The sequence below is a fragment of the Xiphophorus couchianus genome, chromosome 14 (assembly GCF_001444195.1).
Source record: "Xiphophorus couchianus chromosome 14, X_couchianus-1.0, whole genome shotgun sequence".
Lineage (NCBI taxonomy): Eukaryota > Metazoa > Chordata > Actinopteri > Cyprinodontiformes > Poeciliidae > Xiphophorus > Xiphophorus couchianus.
Window position 1 is genome coordinate 5579995 of NC_040241.1, and position 15117 is coordinate 5595111.

At 38.9% G+C, this 15117-nt stretch overlaps 1 protein-coding gene across 5 annotated transcripts; it reads right to left on the reverse strand.

Annotated features, from left to right (window-relative positions):
* Positions 1 to 3240: 3240 nt before the first annotated feature.
* On the reverse strand, positions 3241 to 15051 carry LOC114157110 (uncharacterized). 5 transcript variants are annotated; one of them, XM_028037900.1, is made up of 21 exons: positions 14873 to 15051; positions 12864 to 13092; positions 12546 to 12769; positions 12377 to 12455; positions 12209 to 12276; positions 11102 to 11183; positions 10929 to 11011; positions 10509 to 10736; positions 10318 to 10390; positions 10168 to 10232; positions 9468 to 9623; positions 8574 to 8693; positions 8364 to 8456; positions 7633 to 7716; positions 6433 to 6505; positions 6315 to 6355; positions 6143 to 6229; positions 5867 to 5962; positions 4236 to 4320; positions 4102 to 4148; positions 3241 to 3973 (listed from the first exon to the last, which is right to left on the reverse strand). In XM_028037900.1, the coding sequence occupies exons 2-21, from the start codon at positions 13063 to 13065 to the stop codon at positions 3932 to 3934; spliced, it is 2028 nt and encodes a 675-aa protein (XP_027893701.1). In that variant the 5' UTR covers positions 13066 to 13092; positions 14873 to 15051; the 3' UTR covers positions 3241 to 3931. The 5 variants fall into 5 exon arrangements, with proteins under 5 accessions (XP_027893701.1, XP_027893702.1, XP_027893700.1 ...); XM_028037901.1 differs by having other exon boundaries at positions 4102 to 4145; positions 4236 to 4317; positions 9462 to 9623; XM_028037899.1 differs by having other exon boundaries at positions 4236 to 4317; positions 9462 to 9623; positions 14873 to 15050.
* Between the last annotated feature and the right edge of the window lie 66 nt (positions 15052 to 15117).

The window sequence follows — 15117 nt, forward strand, 5'->3', positions numbered from 1 at the left end:
TTTGCTCAAAATGTGGCGCTGGTATAGTAAGAATAGAAAGGGGGGTTAAAAAAAATGCTGTCAATCGATTAAAAAATTGAATTAGATTAATCACGATTAATCACTAAGCGGTTTTTGAGAAAAAAAAAAGTGTTTTAAGAAAATGTTTGTCTCAAACCAAACATGTCTGAAAATTCTCCGTTTTTACAGATTTATTTTTATGTTCAGGTGTTCGATGAATTCATTTTGTTTACGTTTATGTACAAACCTCTCATTTCATGTGACAACGAGGAGACAGTCGCCTTGATCCCATCCAGACCACCATCAGACCAAAAATTGATTTTTGGGGGGGAAATTTTTGACTTCTGAAACTCAGAAATGTCCATTTTCCCCCCCCCCAGAACATTTCTGAGATAAATCTAAAAATGGCCTTGTTTAAAAAAAAAAAAAAAAAGATTTGAGTTTTTTCCCAGAACTTTGCTCCAGTTTTTTTATATCTTCAATGGCCCAAATAACATTGTTCTTCAGATGATCACATGAACTACCACAGATAACCTGAGTAAATACAAAATGTGGTTTTGAAATGATGTTTGCGAGAGAAAAGCGATGCAAGCCTCATATGAAGGAAGAATTGCACCAAAGCATTGATTGTCAGTGGGTTTACTGTTCTGTTGCATAACCCAGGTGTTTTTGAGTTTAACGCCAGAAACAGGATCCTGCTGGAGAGCAAAAGTTGTGTTTTTTACTGTGGAATTTATGACCTTCATTTCCAAATCAAATGCCGTTTTGCTTTAATTTCAAACAAGGAGGTCGGTCCCAGAGGCGGTCCTAGCCTGTCTGGCGCCCTGGGCCAACCACTTTTCACAGCACTAATTTGTCTATAGTTGTGCATTTTAGACATTTATTGAGATGCACCTGTATTAATTTTTTTTTTGTTTGTAATAAAGATAGTAAATAATCATGAACCCCTCCGTTCATGATATAACTGTCAAATTTATCCATAAATATTTGTATTTGCCTTCCATTACAGGTAGCTAAATTCAGAGTGAAGGATACAGTGGTGCCCCCAAAAGGGGGAAGAAGAGGGCCATGGCCCCTTCTTGGCAAAAATGTTTTCAGTAATAATATCCAACCCATTCTCACTCCCATCTCGTCATATATTGACGCATGGGACGGTCCGTCCTCGTCACATGTTGACGCGCAGGGTACCCCTTTCGCGTCGATATGTGATGCGAGGGGTTTTACCCTATGCCTTACCGTAATTTTTGCCCTAAACCTAACCAAATCGTCGGGTTTTGAAGGTTCGGCAACGGTTGCGAGAACCCTTCGCGTCAATAATCCACGTAAAACATGTGACCTGCCCAAATCGTCAACATGTGGCGCTGAAGGACCCTGTCCAAGTCGTCACATAGTGACGACGTGTGACGCATGGTCAGAGAATGTGTTGCAATATCACATTCTTCTGGAGTTGTCACTAGAAGGACACAAAGAAGCCATTTAAACATTGAGCACAAATATATTTTTAAGCCCATATGAGGTAAAAAAAAAAAAATTATAATAATAATAATTAAAGATACATCAACTACTAAAAAAAAAACACTGGACAAGAGTTAGTTTTACAAATTGAAATATAAAACAATTTTTTTAATCTGTCATATATAAAAACATACATGTGATTTTAAAGCCTTCAAATGTGCGGTGGCAGGAAGTCGGGTTATGTTTCTGGTAGAAAACACAATGGGAAAACTGCAAAGAAACAATGGGAAGCAAACAAGCAACATTTCTGTAGGAGCAAATAAGTAACATTTTTATAATGTGACAAAACAAGGAGCAGGTCATGGAATAGGAATACCTTTTATAAGACACAACCTTCAACACAGTAATAAAAAAAAAGTTGTAACAATCAAAATGTCCTAAACATTCATACAATAATGTTCTTCAGCCTTCACCCTAAAGACAGCTTCACTCAAAAGACACATTCAGTTGTAACGATTATTACATTATTAGCAGCCCAATCGATAGACATGAGGTATGTTTATGATGTAAATAATTTCATGTTTTAAACATTGTGAGAATTAGACTGTGCATTTTTTAATTGTGTGCTAAGCTGAAGGTATTTGAAGTCGTAAACGTGATTTTAATTTAAGATCTGTTATGTCCAATATACTTAGAACAGCCATATTCAGAAACACAGTCGAACCGTAACAATAAAACCGATAAAGGTGCAGGTGACCATGGTAATGTGGGACTTGAAAGCCAAGATGAATCAGTGGTATTTTCATACGGGCAGACTTAAAAAAAAAACTGATACAAAAGTGACAGAACACGAACAAAACTCATTGGTTTTTGATCGGCGTGACCGCTGACTGAACAGATGACGAGTCAGGATTAGTTACCCTGGCTAAGCAGGCTAGCTGCACAAGATAAATCACCATGGTAACTAACGCGCTACCGCTGTTGTGAAACCGAATCGAGGCTTAATTCAATAACAAATTCTGTAACAACAAGAAAACCAGCAGACGTAAGAAAGAAAAGAAACCACACCACCGTGGTTTCTCTTTCAAGGGAAATGGAAACCCAAGAACTCCGGCTGGTGCATGTTTGCGCTGACGAATGACGAATTATACTGAAAGGCTGCTTTTGTTGTTGTTGTTTGTTTCCTAAGCATTCCCTTTGCGGCGTGACACGCCCAGACAACAACCCATCTGGTTGCTAGCAACTCCCACTCTCAGTTGGAACAGGAAGCAGCTCAACCTGAGTGTCAGCGTTTCGGTTCAACTCCTAAAGCCAGACCATTCCTGCATGTGTGTACACGCTGACGCCTCTCAACTCCTAATCTCTGCCGAGCCTCTGTACAAGGACCTGAAACCCACACAACCCATTTGTTTGCTTATTTCATTGAATCAAAAACATTAGAAGTTACATTAACTCCCATTCAAACCTGCAGGGGAGTTGGAAAGCTGTCAAATACCTACACAGTGATGATCTCTGCACTGTTATCAATTCCACATTTGCTACAACATATCTGTGAACACCGGGTGTTCCTTGATCACAGAAAGCAGCTGAAACACTCTTCATTCAATTTTACGATGTTCACAGGAGTCTTTTAAATTTACGAGAGAGAACATTTTCAGGAACCTTTGTCGGTATCCAACGAACAAAAACCGCAATAAAGTATGCCGTAAGCCAAACCATCAACAAAGCATATCAAAGCACGGCATGAGCGTGCTGATGTTAGCTTAGCCTAGCAGCACAATGCGGTTTTTTTTTGTTTGTTTGTTTGGTTTGAGTGCTGTCATATTTGTCAAGTCTGATATGAATCAACCAGAAACGGGTGATGAAGCCGCACTAGCTTTAGGTGACGTTGTAGTAGCCGCCATGCTACATGACAGGCTATTAGCTGGATTTCACTGCTGCTCTATTCTCTTGCAAATTCAGTTTTATTTTCCTCTCTTTTCATTCACTCAATTACGAAACAAGAGCAAACGGTACGTGTGTGTTGTTGTTTTTACCTTTTTAAAAGGTTTTTAACTGTTGAAAAACAACGCAAAATCAACCACAGGTTGTTAGCATTGAGCTAACATCTGTACAGAAACATGACCAGAATGCTTTGATGTCATTTTCTTGACGAGTCTTTTTAATAATGATTGGATTCTTCTGTCCATGTCCCTTATTACCTGCAGCAGTCAAATTATTTTCCATTTTTACTTGAATAGAACCTGATTGCCTATTAAATGCTCAAGCTACTATAACAGTTCATCCTTTCCCAAAGATTTCCATTCTGTCCAAAACTGTGAGGCTGTTGTACCAAAAGTGTGTACATTTTAAAAATAGTTGATATTGGATGCATACATGGAGAGATACTCTTGGAAATCCTTACTTCTCTACTTCAAAACTTTTTACAGCAATGACTTTTATTTTCATTTCTCTCTTTTAGTTGGACAACTTCTCCCTACATGGTCCTAGTTGAAAACATCCGAGCCAGGTCCTTCACCTGAAACACCATAAAACAATAAGTCAACCATCTGATGGCACCATAAACCGAGCCATACGCAGGGTAGATGGAAATGTATGGCACCAGAGACTAATGTGTGGTTAAAGTAGGCTGAAGTGATGTCTTACCTTTGACCTACTGGACAAACCTGCGACCTGAGACGCTTCATCTGCTGCCGCCAAAAGTCAGAAGGTTATCGTGATAAACTTGAGAGTAACAGCATTTTTGAACATCTGGGATTATTTAGCAAAGGTTTTCATACAGGGTTTGTGTTCCTGATGCCTGGTGGGCTTTTGTGATGCAGTTTTCATTTTGGACGGGTTACATGTTGAGTCTGGTAACTTCTGCTGGAAAACACAGATTAGACCAAATTAAGTCTTAAAATAAAACATTATTCATGTAACAAATATGAAGAAAAAAAAATCTTCCATTAAAAATTTAATTACTGATAATCAGATGATTTGTATGGAACCATCGTGTTTAAGATGCATCAGAGGGCGAGTCTCTTCAGTAAGCGCGTTAAATGTAGAATAATGTTTTCCTTATAAAGGAAACTTAAACACTCCAGGAACTGCATGTTGTTTGACGACTTCCAGGGAAAACTTTTTTTTTTTTTGACTCAATCTTTCCTGTTGTGGTTTAACACACCCAGACACCAGCTGGCCCAGTTGTTAACCAGCAGCTTCAACTGTTGGAACAAGAAGAGCTGCTCCTCCTTCGGGTGTCGGCTCCACCAAGATAAGACTTCAATGTTATAATATTTAATATTACATATTTCAAGGCGGCACATGTACTGAAAAACTATGTTTCTGCCAAGTTGGACCTCTGCATGTGTGCACACTCCTTGTCTTAACTCCGTAAAGGCCACTAAGGCCACATTTTCATTAAAATGTTTCAACTCTGCATTAATATTTAGTGAACCTGAGTTAGTAGAAGCAATTGTTGGTGTTTATGTAATATGTTTAAAGCTTGGTATATTGTTTTATAATGTATTTGTTCTTTAAACTTCTTAACAGCTTTCTCGGCTTATCTGTTCATTAACTTCAGCTAATGCTAAAGCACTAATCAAACATGACCTCAGCTAATGCTAAAGCACTAATCAAACATGACTTCAGCTAAAGCTAAGCACTAATCATAAACAGTAGTTCCGCAAATGATAAAGCATCACACCAACACAGTATTAAGCGGAGCACAATGCTAATGTGCTAAATTCCAATTCAAATTAAATATGCCAATGAAAGACTACAACTCACGAGCACCATTGTCATTTTAAATTATATGTTCGGGGGCGTGCCGTGGTGGCGTAGTGGTTAGCGCGACCCGTATTTGGAGGCCTTGAGTCCTCGACGCGGCCGTCGCGGGTTCGACTCCCGGACCAGATTATATTTGCCGCATGTCTTCCCCCCTCTCCTTCCCTGTTTCCTGTCAGCCTACTGTCATATAAGGGACACTAGAGCCCACAAAATGACCCCCTGGAGGGGTAAAAAAAAATTATATGTTCGGTGACCATTTGATATTTATGTTTATATCTTGTTCTCTACTGTCTATGTTTTTTATTTTTGTTCTAGTTTCTTGTTTAAATTTTACAGTAAAAATTAATTTAGGGAAGCTAAGTGTGTTAAACTTTATCATAAAAAATTTGCTCAGCAATTAACGCATTAGTGCCCATCACACACCAAGCATTTTTTTCTTTCTCTACAAGCAACTTAATTATTTGCAAAGTCAGTAATTTAAATCAGGAGGCTGATAACAAAGATTAACCTCTAGACCACAGATGTTACAAATTTATATAAAACATTAGCCGATTTTACACAGAAGCAAAGAAGTTAATGCATCTTACTATTAAGTCTATAGACTGAGATCAGAGAATAAAAATAAATACAGGTGCCGTACTTGTGCTCGTTGTACTCTGTCATGATCCTCCTTCTTTAGCTGACCTATTGCATCCGTGGATGTGGGTTGTAAAAATCTTTGAGCCATCAGTTTTACCTGTAAGATATGAAACTTCTCAGTAGATACAGCAACAACAACAAAAATGGAGCAAGAGGTACCAAATCTACATCGTAAACAATGAAGCAAGCAGAAGCAGGAAAATCATTATTCAAATAGAAGAACAAACTAACAAATCTCTTTCTCATCTGGTGGTGGATACAGCTTTAAATGAAACACCTGTAATGATCTGTGTCCTAGGCCACGTTCCTCCTTCGGCCCGGCCGCCGTTTCCTGCGTCGAAAACATCTGAGCCAGTTCCTTCACCTGGAATGCGTTCCACGTTAAGCAAAAACATCAACGTGGAAGTTTGTTTCACTTCACAAGACATTCAGCAAGGAACCCGTTGTACCTTCATGCTGGTGGGAACGTCAGGCTTTGCTGCTTCACACACTGCAGAGAACATCAAAAACAATAGCTAGCTTCGTTTTCTAGAACAATCAGAAACCATTCTGAGGGAAGACACTTACACGACGACGGAGCCTCCTTCTGTGGCACTTCTGCCGCTGTTGGAGTTAGGTCAGGTTTTATGTCTGTTGCTCGCTGCGATAAATAAAATAAAACGTTTATTGTGGTAAATTATTTTTAATATCTAACCTACAGGTGGGTATTACCTCTGCTTGAATCAGGATTTATTGTCTCTTTAGAAGACACATTTGTACCAAACTTTAACTTTCTGGCTGATGCTTAAAGATGTTGCTTTAATATTCCCAAATAATCATTTCATAATGATGTCTATCTCTTGTAGTGCACCAGTTTCTCCTAAAGCAAAACAACTCCACAACATGAAACTACCTCAAACTATGTCAAAGTTGTATCGTAAAATAGTTTGAATTTTTTTTAGCCATTTTTCTAGAAGTTTTGTTTTTAAAAAGACTTTCTTACTTCCATATAAAAACTTTTAGGGTACTATTTAAATATAAAACTGATCATATGTATCTTTGTAAAACCAAAATGAATAGAATTAGATAATTGACATTATTATTGTTGCTTGTTTAGTCAAAAGACAACTGCTTACTTTGCAAAACATGTTCAGAAAAATAAAAAGGTAAAAATTTAAACTGATTTATTGATCCATGCTAACCATTTAGTCGGTGATCAAGCTAACTTAGAATAGCAACGCACTGTTATGCATTCAGTCCATAGACACCTTCATAGCATGTAGTCAGTTTTACACTATGTAGCCACTAATCACGTATGTGTGTACTGTGGTTATCACACTGTCTCTCTTTATCTTTTTATAATGTGTATTATGATATGTGTGACAATTATGGATGCCATGGGATACCTGAAGTTCCCGTGGAAATAATGCAGTACTATCTTATCGTGCCTAGTCATAAACATATTTAGTAATTGAACATGAAGAGTACAACTTTTGGCAGCCATGTTGGATTGAGTCCAAGTCAGGCGTGTCCTAGTATTTTTTTTTTTTTTTAAGGATCGGAATTGAGAATTTTGTTGACAACTGAGAGCTTATGAGCTCTTGCTTTATCAAGCACATTACATCAAATCAACATTACGCAAACAGAAAAAAAAAAACGTCAAAATACAGTTGATAGTCAAAATCGGTACCTGCCATTAAAATTAAAATCCTCCCCAAAGGGACATTAATATGGATAATAACATAATGCCATAACTCATTTAAGCTCACAGAAGCATGGTGTATTCACCTTCTCCTGCCTCTCTTCCACCTTCGGTTGGATTCTAGATTCCTGGGCTGGCATGGCAGAATGTCTTTGAGCGAGAAGCTTCACCTGAAAGATTCAATGCCGCCAAGTACAATCCATTACAAATGGGTACAAATGTTGGAAAAAACACAATCTTGCAACAGCGGCATTTCCATTAAATAATTAAATTAAAATCACACATGAACAAGCCTGTTCACACAATAAAGTTGTACATAATTCATGAATTATGTGTTCATAATTCAGCCACCAGAGGAGACGTCGATATCTTATTCAGGCATTGTAGCGACAAGCCCCGCCTATTTGGGATAAGCTAGGTATTCAGCGTTTTGAATAAATTGCAGTCAGTGATTTTTACAGATTAGAAGAGCTGTGGAGTCGACACGTTTGAATGATACACAATTTTTTGCGAACTGAGTGATGCTGAGAGAGATCTGGTGGGGAAAAGAAATGATCCTCTACCACTTCCTGTCGTCTTCTTTGTCATTTCCGCCAGTAGTAACATCTGGCTGTTGATTATGTGGCGTTTCCATTGCAGTTTTGTGAAATACACAAATTTTGATGCGGTTGGAAAACCACCTGATCCCAGTGCAAAAACGTAGCGAAAAATGTGCGTTCTTTATTTGTGTCGTTTCAATTTGTGCCGTTCTACAGTTAATGGACTCACACCACCTGCAGACCCACAGTCAAAATGGTAATGAATAAAATCAACATACTACTCGTGGGTGTTCTGATCCGGGTTTCTCCTCCGTTCCTACTGTGTTCTCCTGGGCTGCTGAGACGGAAAACATCCGCACCAGCTCTTTCACCTGAAATAAGTAGAACGGTTAGAGCCGAGGCCGAGGATACAACTTTAACACAAGAAGCCCAACAGGTTTCCAGTAGAAAACTGTCCTATATTTTTTACCAAGTATAAAGCTCTGTACCTTCAGTTCCCTGTTGGCTCTTTCCAAGTGATTAGTAATGTCTCGCCCACTCAGCTGCCTCACTCGGAATGAACGCAAGTTCCTTTTTGGTGGCACCACAGGGGGCGCTGCTCGGCTCACCTGAAAACATGTCAAATAAGTCACTAAAAATAAATGCTGTGACAACATCTGGCATGGAAGTAGTAGTAGTAGGGATTTTGTGAATTAATTGAACTTTCGATTGAAAATGGATTGAAATTGGACCTGTTATTAAATACATCTGTAATTTTATGACCGACCAACACAACGGGGCACATAATCAAAGAAACAAATCCAACTCTGACAAGTGTAGCATGTGCTACACGTACAGAATGCATTGTTATCGCAACATCAGTGTGCGCAATATTCATACCACAAGGATTTTTTGGAGTGCAATAATTGCTGGTTAACATATTTCAAATGTTATGAACTAGCATTTTACATGCTAATGCTATATTTAGCCAACTGGTTGATAAATGCTAACAATCACAGAATGACAAGAGGCACCGAAGGTTTCGTAGCCTAGCTCTGCCTCAAAGTTTTCTACGTCTTTAGCCTTGATGTATCTACAGTCTTCCTTAGTATTCATAATGCTGTTTGTTCATTACTGTTTTCTTTAAAATCTATAAAGATTTGAGCGATTTTAACATGGAAAAAGTTAACCTTCCTCTCTGGCTGTTGGTTTAGCAAGAAATTAATCTGTTACATGGAAGCGAAGACACAGAGTGTTAACCTCTACAGGTAGAATGGAACAGCACTGCAAAAAAATCCTAGCTATTCCTTTGGAGTTTTGCAAACCTTATTGCACAGTAATCTAGCAAAGGTTGTTTAGTATGCTTATGATGTTACATCCGTCATCAAATACTGAACCTGCACCGGTTCTTCTTTCTTGTTATCTTTCTTCATGTCTCCATTGGCGCTGGCTGAAGATCCTTCAGCTTTCTCCGGTGTCCCAGTGAACGAGAGTAAGCTCTTCCTCTTAGCTGGAACCGGAGGTTGACTTGTTGAACATTTGTTGACAGATTCATTTCTCTAAAAAATAGACGGGTCAATGCAGGTTCATTGCAAGCGATTCGGCCATGAATCAGTCAAAAAATATTGCTCCATTTCTCTTTCAGTCAAATGAGTTTGTTTCTTTTTCTTCTATTTTTGGGAGAAGGAGAACGGGGAAATGCAACCATATAATTTTTTTTCAATGATGTGATTTTTGTTTTTGTTTTGAGGGGTTCTTGCTTCATTTTCTAAATTCCCAATCAGCTCTCCAGTCAACTTTACAATTAAATTATGCCATTATTCTGAATGAAATTAACGTCATTCTAGACTAAAAACAAATTCTAGACTGTAATTTGATGCCATCAACTTCAAAAAGCCATGTTTTTTCACAGAACGCTTCACATAACTTATTCAAACTTGCCCCTTTAATCATGTTCTGGTAACTGGGTAACGTTGGGTTTTCTGTTGCTTTACTACACCCACTAGTAACTCACTTGTCGTGTAGATGGATCTGTTTAGTGAAAACCTGTGTATAACACAAATCTGTAAGAAGAGACGAATTGGTAAGGAGGTAATTGTTTACCTGCTCAGCAGCTGCTGTTTTTGTTTCAGTGGGTTTCTTCAGTGGGTGTTGTTGGGCTGCAAGACCTGGAAGTAAAAATGTCAGGTAGTTAGTTTCAACTTCGCGACTCTTCGGTCCACTCTGCTGTTGTACAAATCATTTTATACATACATGATTGGTTCTTCTCCAAAGATTCAGCTTTTATTACTGAGTTGGTTGAGATCCTTGATGATTCATCCACAGTCTGACTCATAGATATATCACAGTTAGATAATACATACAGAGTTTGCGGCTGCACCTATTTGCTGTTGGTTTTGGATTATATTATTGCTACACTCGAAAAATTAAAAAAGTGGTTTTACCTCACGAGCAGAGTTCATCATTTTTTCATCTCTCCTCTTTTTATATTTCTTTAAGCAGTTTTGTATTTCTTTCAGCAGCTGAGATCTTGGCGTTCCTTGTCCCGATGTCAGTAACTGTGAATCCGTCTTTCCGCGCGGGACGTCAGTTGGCGCGCTTGGATGTTCGCTAAAAGATCTGTGTCGGTCCTCTGGTTGGACGGCTGGAATTTCGCCGAGCCAATGGTTCATCTAAAAGGTCGGAAATTATTTAAACGTTAAAAAGTATTCCCAATGTAAGAACAGTGCGTTTTAGGAATTTGCTAAATGTGGCAGAAATACAGGAAGAATTTGTCTTAAATATTAAAAAAAGGGGGGGAAAAAAGAGAAAAAATGTAACCGAAGAATTTGTATCAAAGTGGATAACAGATTTTCCAGCTCTACCAGCAAATAAAGCGAGGACTCGTTCCTCTCTGCCGAGGCTGTACTGCGGTCATCTGGGTATCTTGGAATACAGGCTTCCAGAGCTGCAAAGAAAACGATAAAAGAAGAATTTGATTTTACTTTCAAGCTTTTTATTCTCCAAAATCACGGAGCAGGATGCTCTTGAGGCGTACGTTTCACGGGCTCCGCCTTGATTCTAGATGCTGCCGTTACGTGGTCATTGCAGCTGACGGCGCTCCAGCGCTCCTCAGAAATCTGAAGAAAGAAAACATACAAAATATCTTTTCAAAAATAGTGACTGTAACTGTAATGACAACTTTTATCACCTCCCCCTTAACTTAAAGTGTAAGCCATACGCGTTTTTTTTTTTGGCTAACAACAAACACTTCACGCTCACTGAATCTCGTTAATTCAAGGTATGTTGTTTAAGACTCGCACAGTGGGGTGAACCCATTAAAAAGCCTGTAAATATGTTCGCATACATGCGTTATAAATTTGGTGGTCTTGTCTGGTCAACACCTTATTTTGTTTTTTCTTGTCCCTGTACCCCACTGGGCAGTAACTCAGCACCCCAAACAATTTGAAGAATAAAGCACAAAACCTCATGGTATTGTTTAGTTGCAATTAGATAGAATGCTGGTGGTGAAATAAATCAATAAATTAGCTGATACCCTTTGAAACAGACAAGGCAGTTTGTTTAAAAGGTCTGTTTGAAAGAGCACAAGCATCCAGCTAATGTTTACATACTTAGCTTTAGTCACAAGGCAGCTAACAGCAGCTGGTAGCAACTAGAAGAGAAAGCTGCTTGTGTACTTTCCCGTCTTTGTATGTAGTGGTGACAAAATACCTTCAAAAAGACTTACTGGTGCAGTTGTAAGTTATAATCGTTCAGCTTTATTCAACAGGTGTTTGTCTTTAATGATATAAATGTCCATCTCTTACTTCAACTGCCTTCTGCTCACTTTTCATCCCGTCTGAGACGGTGTATTTGACTGACAATTCAAAAAAAATTTTCCTAAAAGCCTGGTGATTAAATAATAGTTAATAATAGGTTTATTTTCAACGTACTATGATAATACTTTATTACGACCGAGATACTTAATAAAACCAGAAACTATTTCATCCCAGATAAATAAAATTTAAGCAACAAGGTTGGTATATACAGTAATTAGGTATATAATCTTTTACTGGTTTTTTTTTTTAGCTCTGTGATCAATTGTCTTTAATAACTGAAGTGTCTTTGACAGCCAAATAATCAAAGCTTAGTGCTTCGTCTTTACCTTTAAAGGTGTGAAGCGTTCCTCCAGCTGATGGCGTGACTTTGACCTTGTTGCTTTTTGAGAAGAGGCTACAGGAAACGCAGGAGTTACGGAGGAAAAAGGAAACGCTGAGATTAAACAGGAATTTGGCTAATTGCTATGTGGGCCAAATTTGACCGTCACATATACCTGACTTGTTCTCTTTTTTGACCTCTGCTGCTGATGTGGGGTTACTGAAGTTTCTCATCCTTGGTATTTCTGGGGAATTCTGTCAAGTCAACGGGAGAAGTTTAATTTAGGTGGTAGAGATTTTTCTCACTGAACTGACACTATTACTGTTCAATTTCCATTTGTATACCTCCTCCTTCCTATGAACTTTCTTTGCGACCGGAAGTGTTTTGTTATCTGGTTGTGGTTTCCAGTGGTCCCTCCAGGCACTCTGCTCTTCCTTGGGGATCCTCAGCCCCTTTGGCGTGCAGCCCATCATTCCTTGGTGTTTCCTCAAGCCGTGATAATTCGTCATTTTCTTCCAGCCGCAGTGACACGTGTGGAGGCTCATGTCTGAATAATAATTTGAACTTTCTGCCCATGACATAATTTCAAGAGTGATTTATCAGTTTTTGAGTTACCCCTCTGCTCAAAAAAATCATCTTGAGACACAATTTGGACAGCCCACCGATTTTGACAGCGCTCCGGACTTCCAGCTTGTAACTCAATTTAATGTTGGTCTGTCCTCCGTGGCTCCACGTGTACTGCTGCTGAGGCTCTGCGATCCTCGTACCCGTCGGTGTGCAGCCCATTCTGCCCTGGTGGACCCTCAGGCCGTGATGGGTGGTCACTTTGGTCCAACCACAGCAGTGGCAAACCTGAAGGCTCATTTCTGCAATCGGTCTCGAGGAGACAGACTACGACACAAATACCCAGGCTGTTACTAATCGGAACAGTTTCAAACAAGAACAGATTTTTTTTTTTTTTTGGCTTTTATTCATGGCATTAATTAATCAGTCATGAGCACTTGTGTGTAATAATCCCAAGCCTCTGGTTGTGAAGTTGGATTACATGGCATTTCCTTGTCTATTACAAATATCATGTAATAACAAACCCTATTAAATTCATCCAGTAAAAATAAGATACTGTATGGATGTGATGTATATTATACAAACATGAAAATTATATTGTTAAAAACAAGTTCTGAAGTTAAAAGTTTTATACCATTTATTGTTAGATTTTATGTTTACTAGCCTGGTTAAGCCTTGTCCTACGCTACTTGATTCATCCAGAGGGTCTGGGCTCTCGGCTATTGACAAACAATTTCTTCCTGGATGGATGGACCAATCGTTAACATTTACCCATGATGAAAAAAATGCTCCAGTTGCTATGAAGCTTACCGGAAATCGACTGCGCAGTATAAAAAAAAAACAGTCCTCCACTACGAGAAGAGACACTTGCTGAGTTGAGGGAGGCGGCTGTTAATGATAGTTCAATATTTGGAGACGTAGCCAACACAGAATGAGAGGGTTTCATTTACTTCCTCCGCTATCATTGCTCAAACTAGGACAGGCCGGCTACAAAATCTAAAACATCGCAGAAAATCAACGTCATCATTCGCTGCTTGTCCTTCTGTTGGCCCAGTAGAAAATCTACCAGAGAAATCCATCTCAATAGGAGAAAGTCCAGACGAAGCAGTGAAGGGAGATGAGGATCTAGCGGCGTTGATTAAGAAAGCAATGACCAGGCTAAGAGAAGACAGGAAGGGTCAAATATTGCCATAAATTAATGTAGCTCTTGACTCCTTTGACAAACCTTTTTAACGTTTAAGGACTGATGGCGTTTCTGAACGTGAAATGTTTTACATTCTAACAAAACAGATTGTACTATCCATTGGCTGACTGCCCAATAAATGATCACATTCATAAAAAAATAAGAAATATGTAATTTTTAAAACTTGATATGTATATTCTAATGACATGATATATTGGTCCACTATGCTGGACTAACACGAAAAGTATGAGTGGTGTAAATACCACATCGATATTACCGAATCAGGTCACAACATACAGGTAACTATACAGTTGTGCTACCGGTAGTCAACACAGATCATAATCCAGTGAGTTTGAGGGGGAAACAAAAAAGAAGGAGAAATTGTACAGTGAACACCTCAGACCACCATAAGAGATGCAGAAAAAGGAAATGAAGAACAAAGAAAAGCGAAATGGCTGCCCAGTCCGAGGTAGTTGCATTTACAAACAGAGCATCAATTCCTTTAAAGGGCGATTTAAAAATGTAAAGTTGCCGATCCCTTTATCTGCATATTACCACGTAAAAATTGCTTGTGAATTATTTGAGGAAAAATAAGTGAAAATCCCTCCAACGACCCCATTTCTGTTTGTACAAGTCTGCAAAACAGAAACGCCTGACTTCCTGCAAGCGGTCCTGGTAGCTGATAACGGGCCCACGCTTTAATGAGCAAACATAAAAACAGATAATGCTGCGTATTAATTAATCAACTTGGGAGGAAAACGCACGCAGACAAAAACGCAGCGTTAATGTTAAAAATGTTACTAAAGCTAAAGCTCCAGTCAAGCCTGACGGATAACCTGCTGTCTGCATGCGCTGGGTTCATTAAACGGCTTCCAAAATGACGCCATTTTACAGAAATATTAAAAAATATTAAAAACTTCTCATCTCAGACTTCCTCTCTGAGCTTTTTTCCGCTCGAACAATAAAGCGCTATTTCTTCTCAGTGCAGCATGACGCTGACGGCTCGTTGTGCTTTCAGTTTCACTTCTGCCTAAACAATATTAAGAGCGAATCCCGCCATTTGTACCCCCCCCCTATCCTGTCCCACGTCTGTCTGGGTCACAAGAACCACACGATGACACGTTCAAAGACACTGGGAAAACTCGTAAACTTAAAACAAAAGTCAAAAG

Coding starts and splice junctions, on each gene's coding strand:
- LOC114157110 (XM_028037897.1), bottom strand. CDS start 13,065: ATGAGCCTTCAGGTTTGCCACTGCTGTGGTTGGACCAAAGTGACCACC. Junction 12,770..12,863: donor CCGGAGCGCTGTCAAAATCG/GTGGGCTGTCCA, acceptor TGTCATGGGCAG/AAAGTTCAAATTATTATTCA. Junction 8,457..8,573: donor GAGCCAACAGGGAACTGAAG/GTACAGAGCTTT, acceptor TACTTATTTCAG/GTGAAAGAGCTGGTGCGGAT.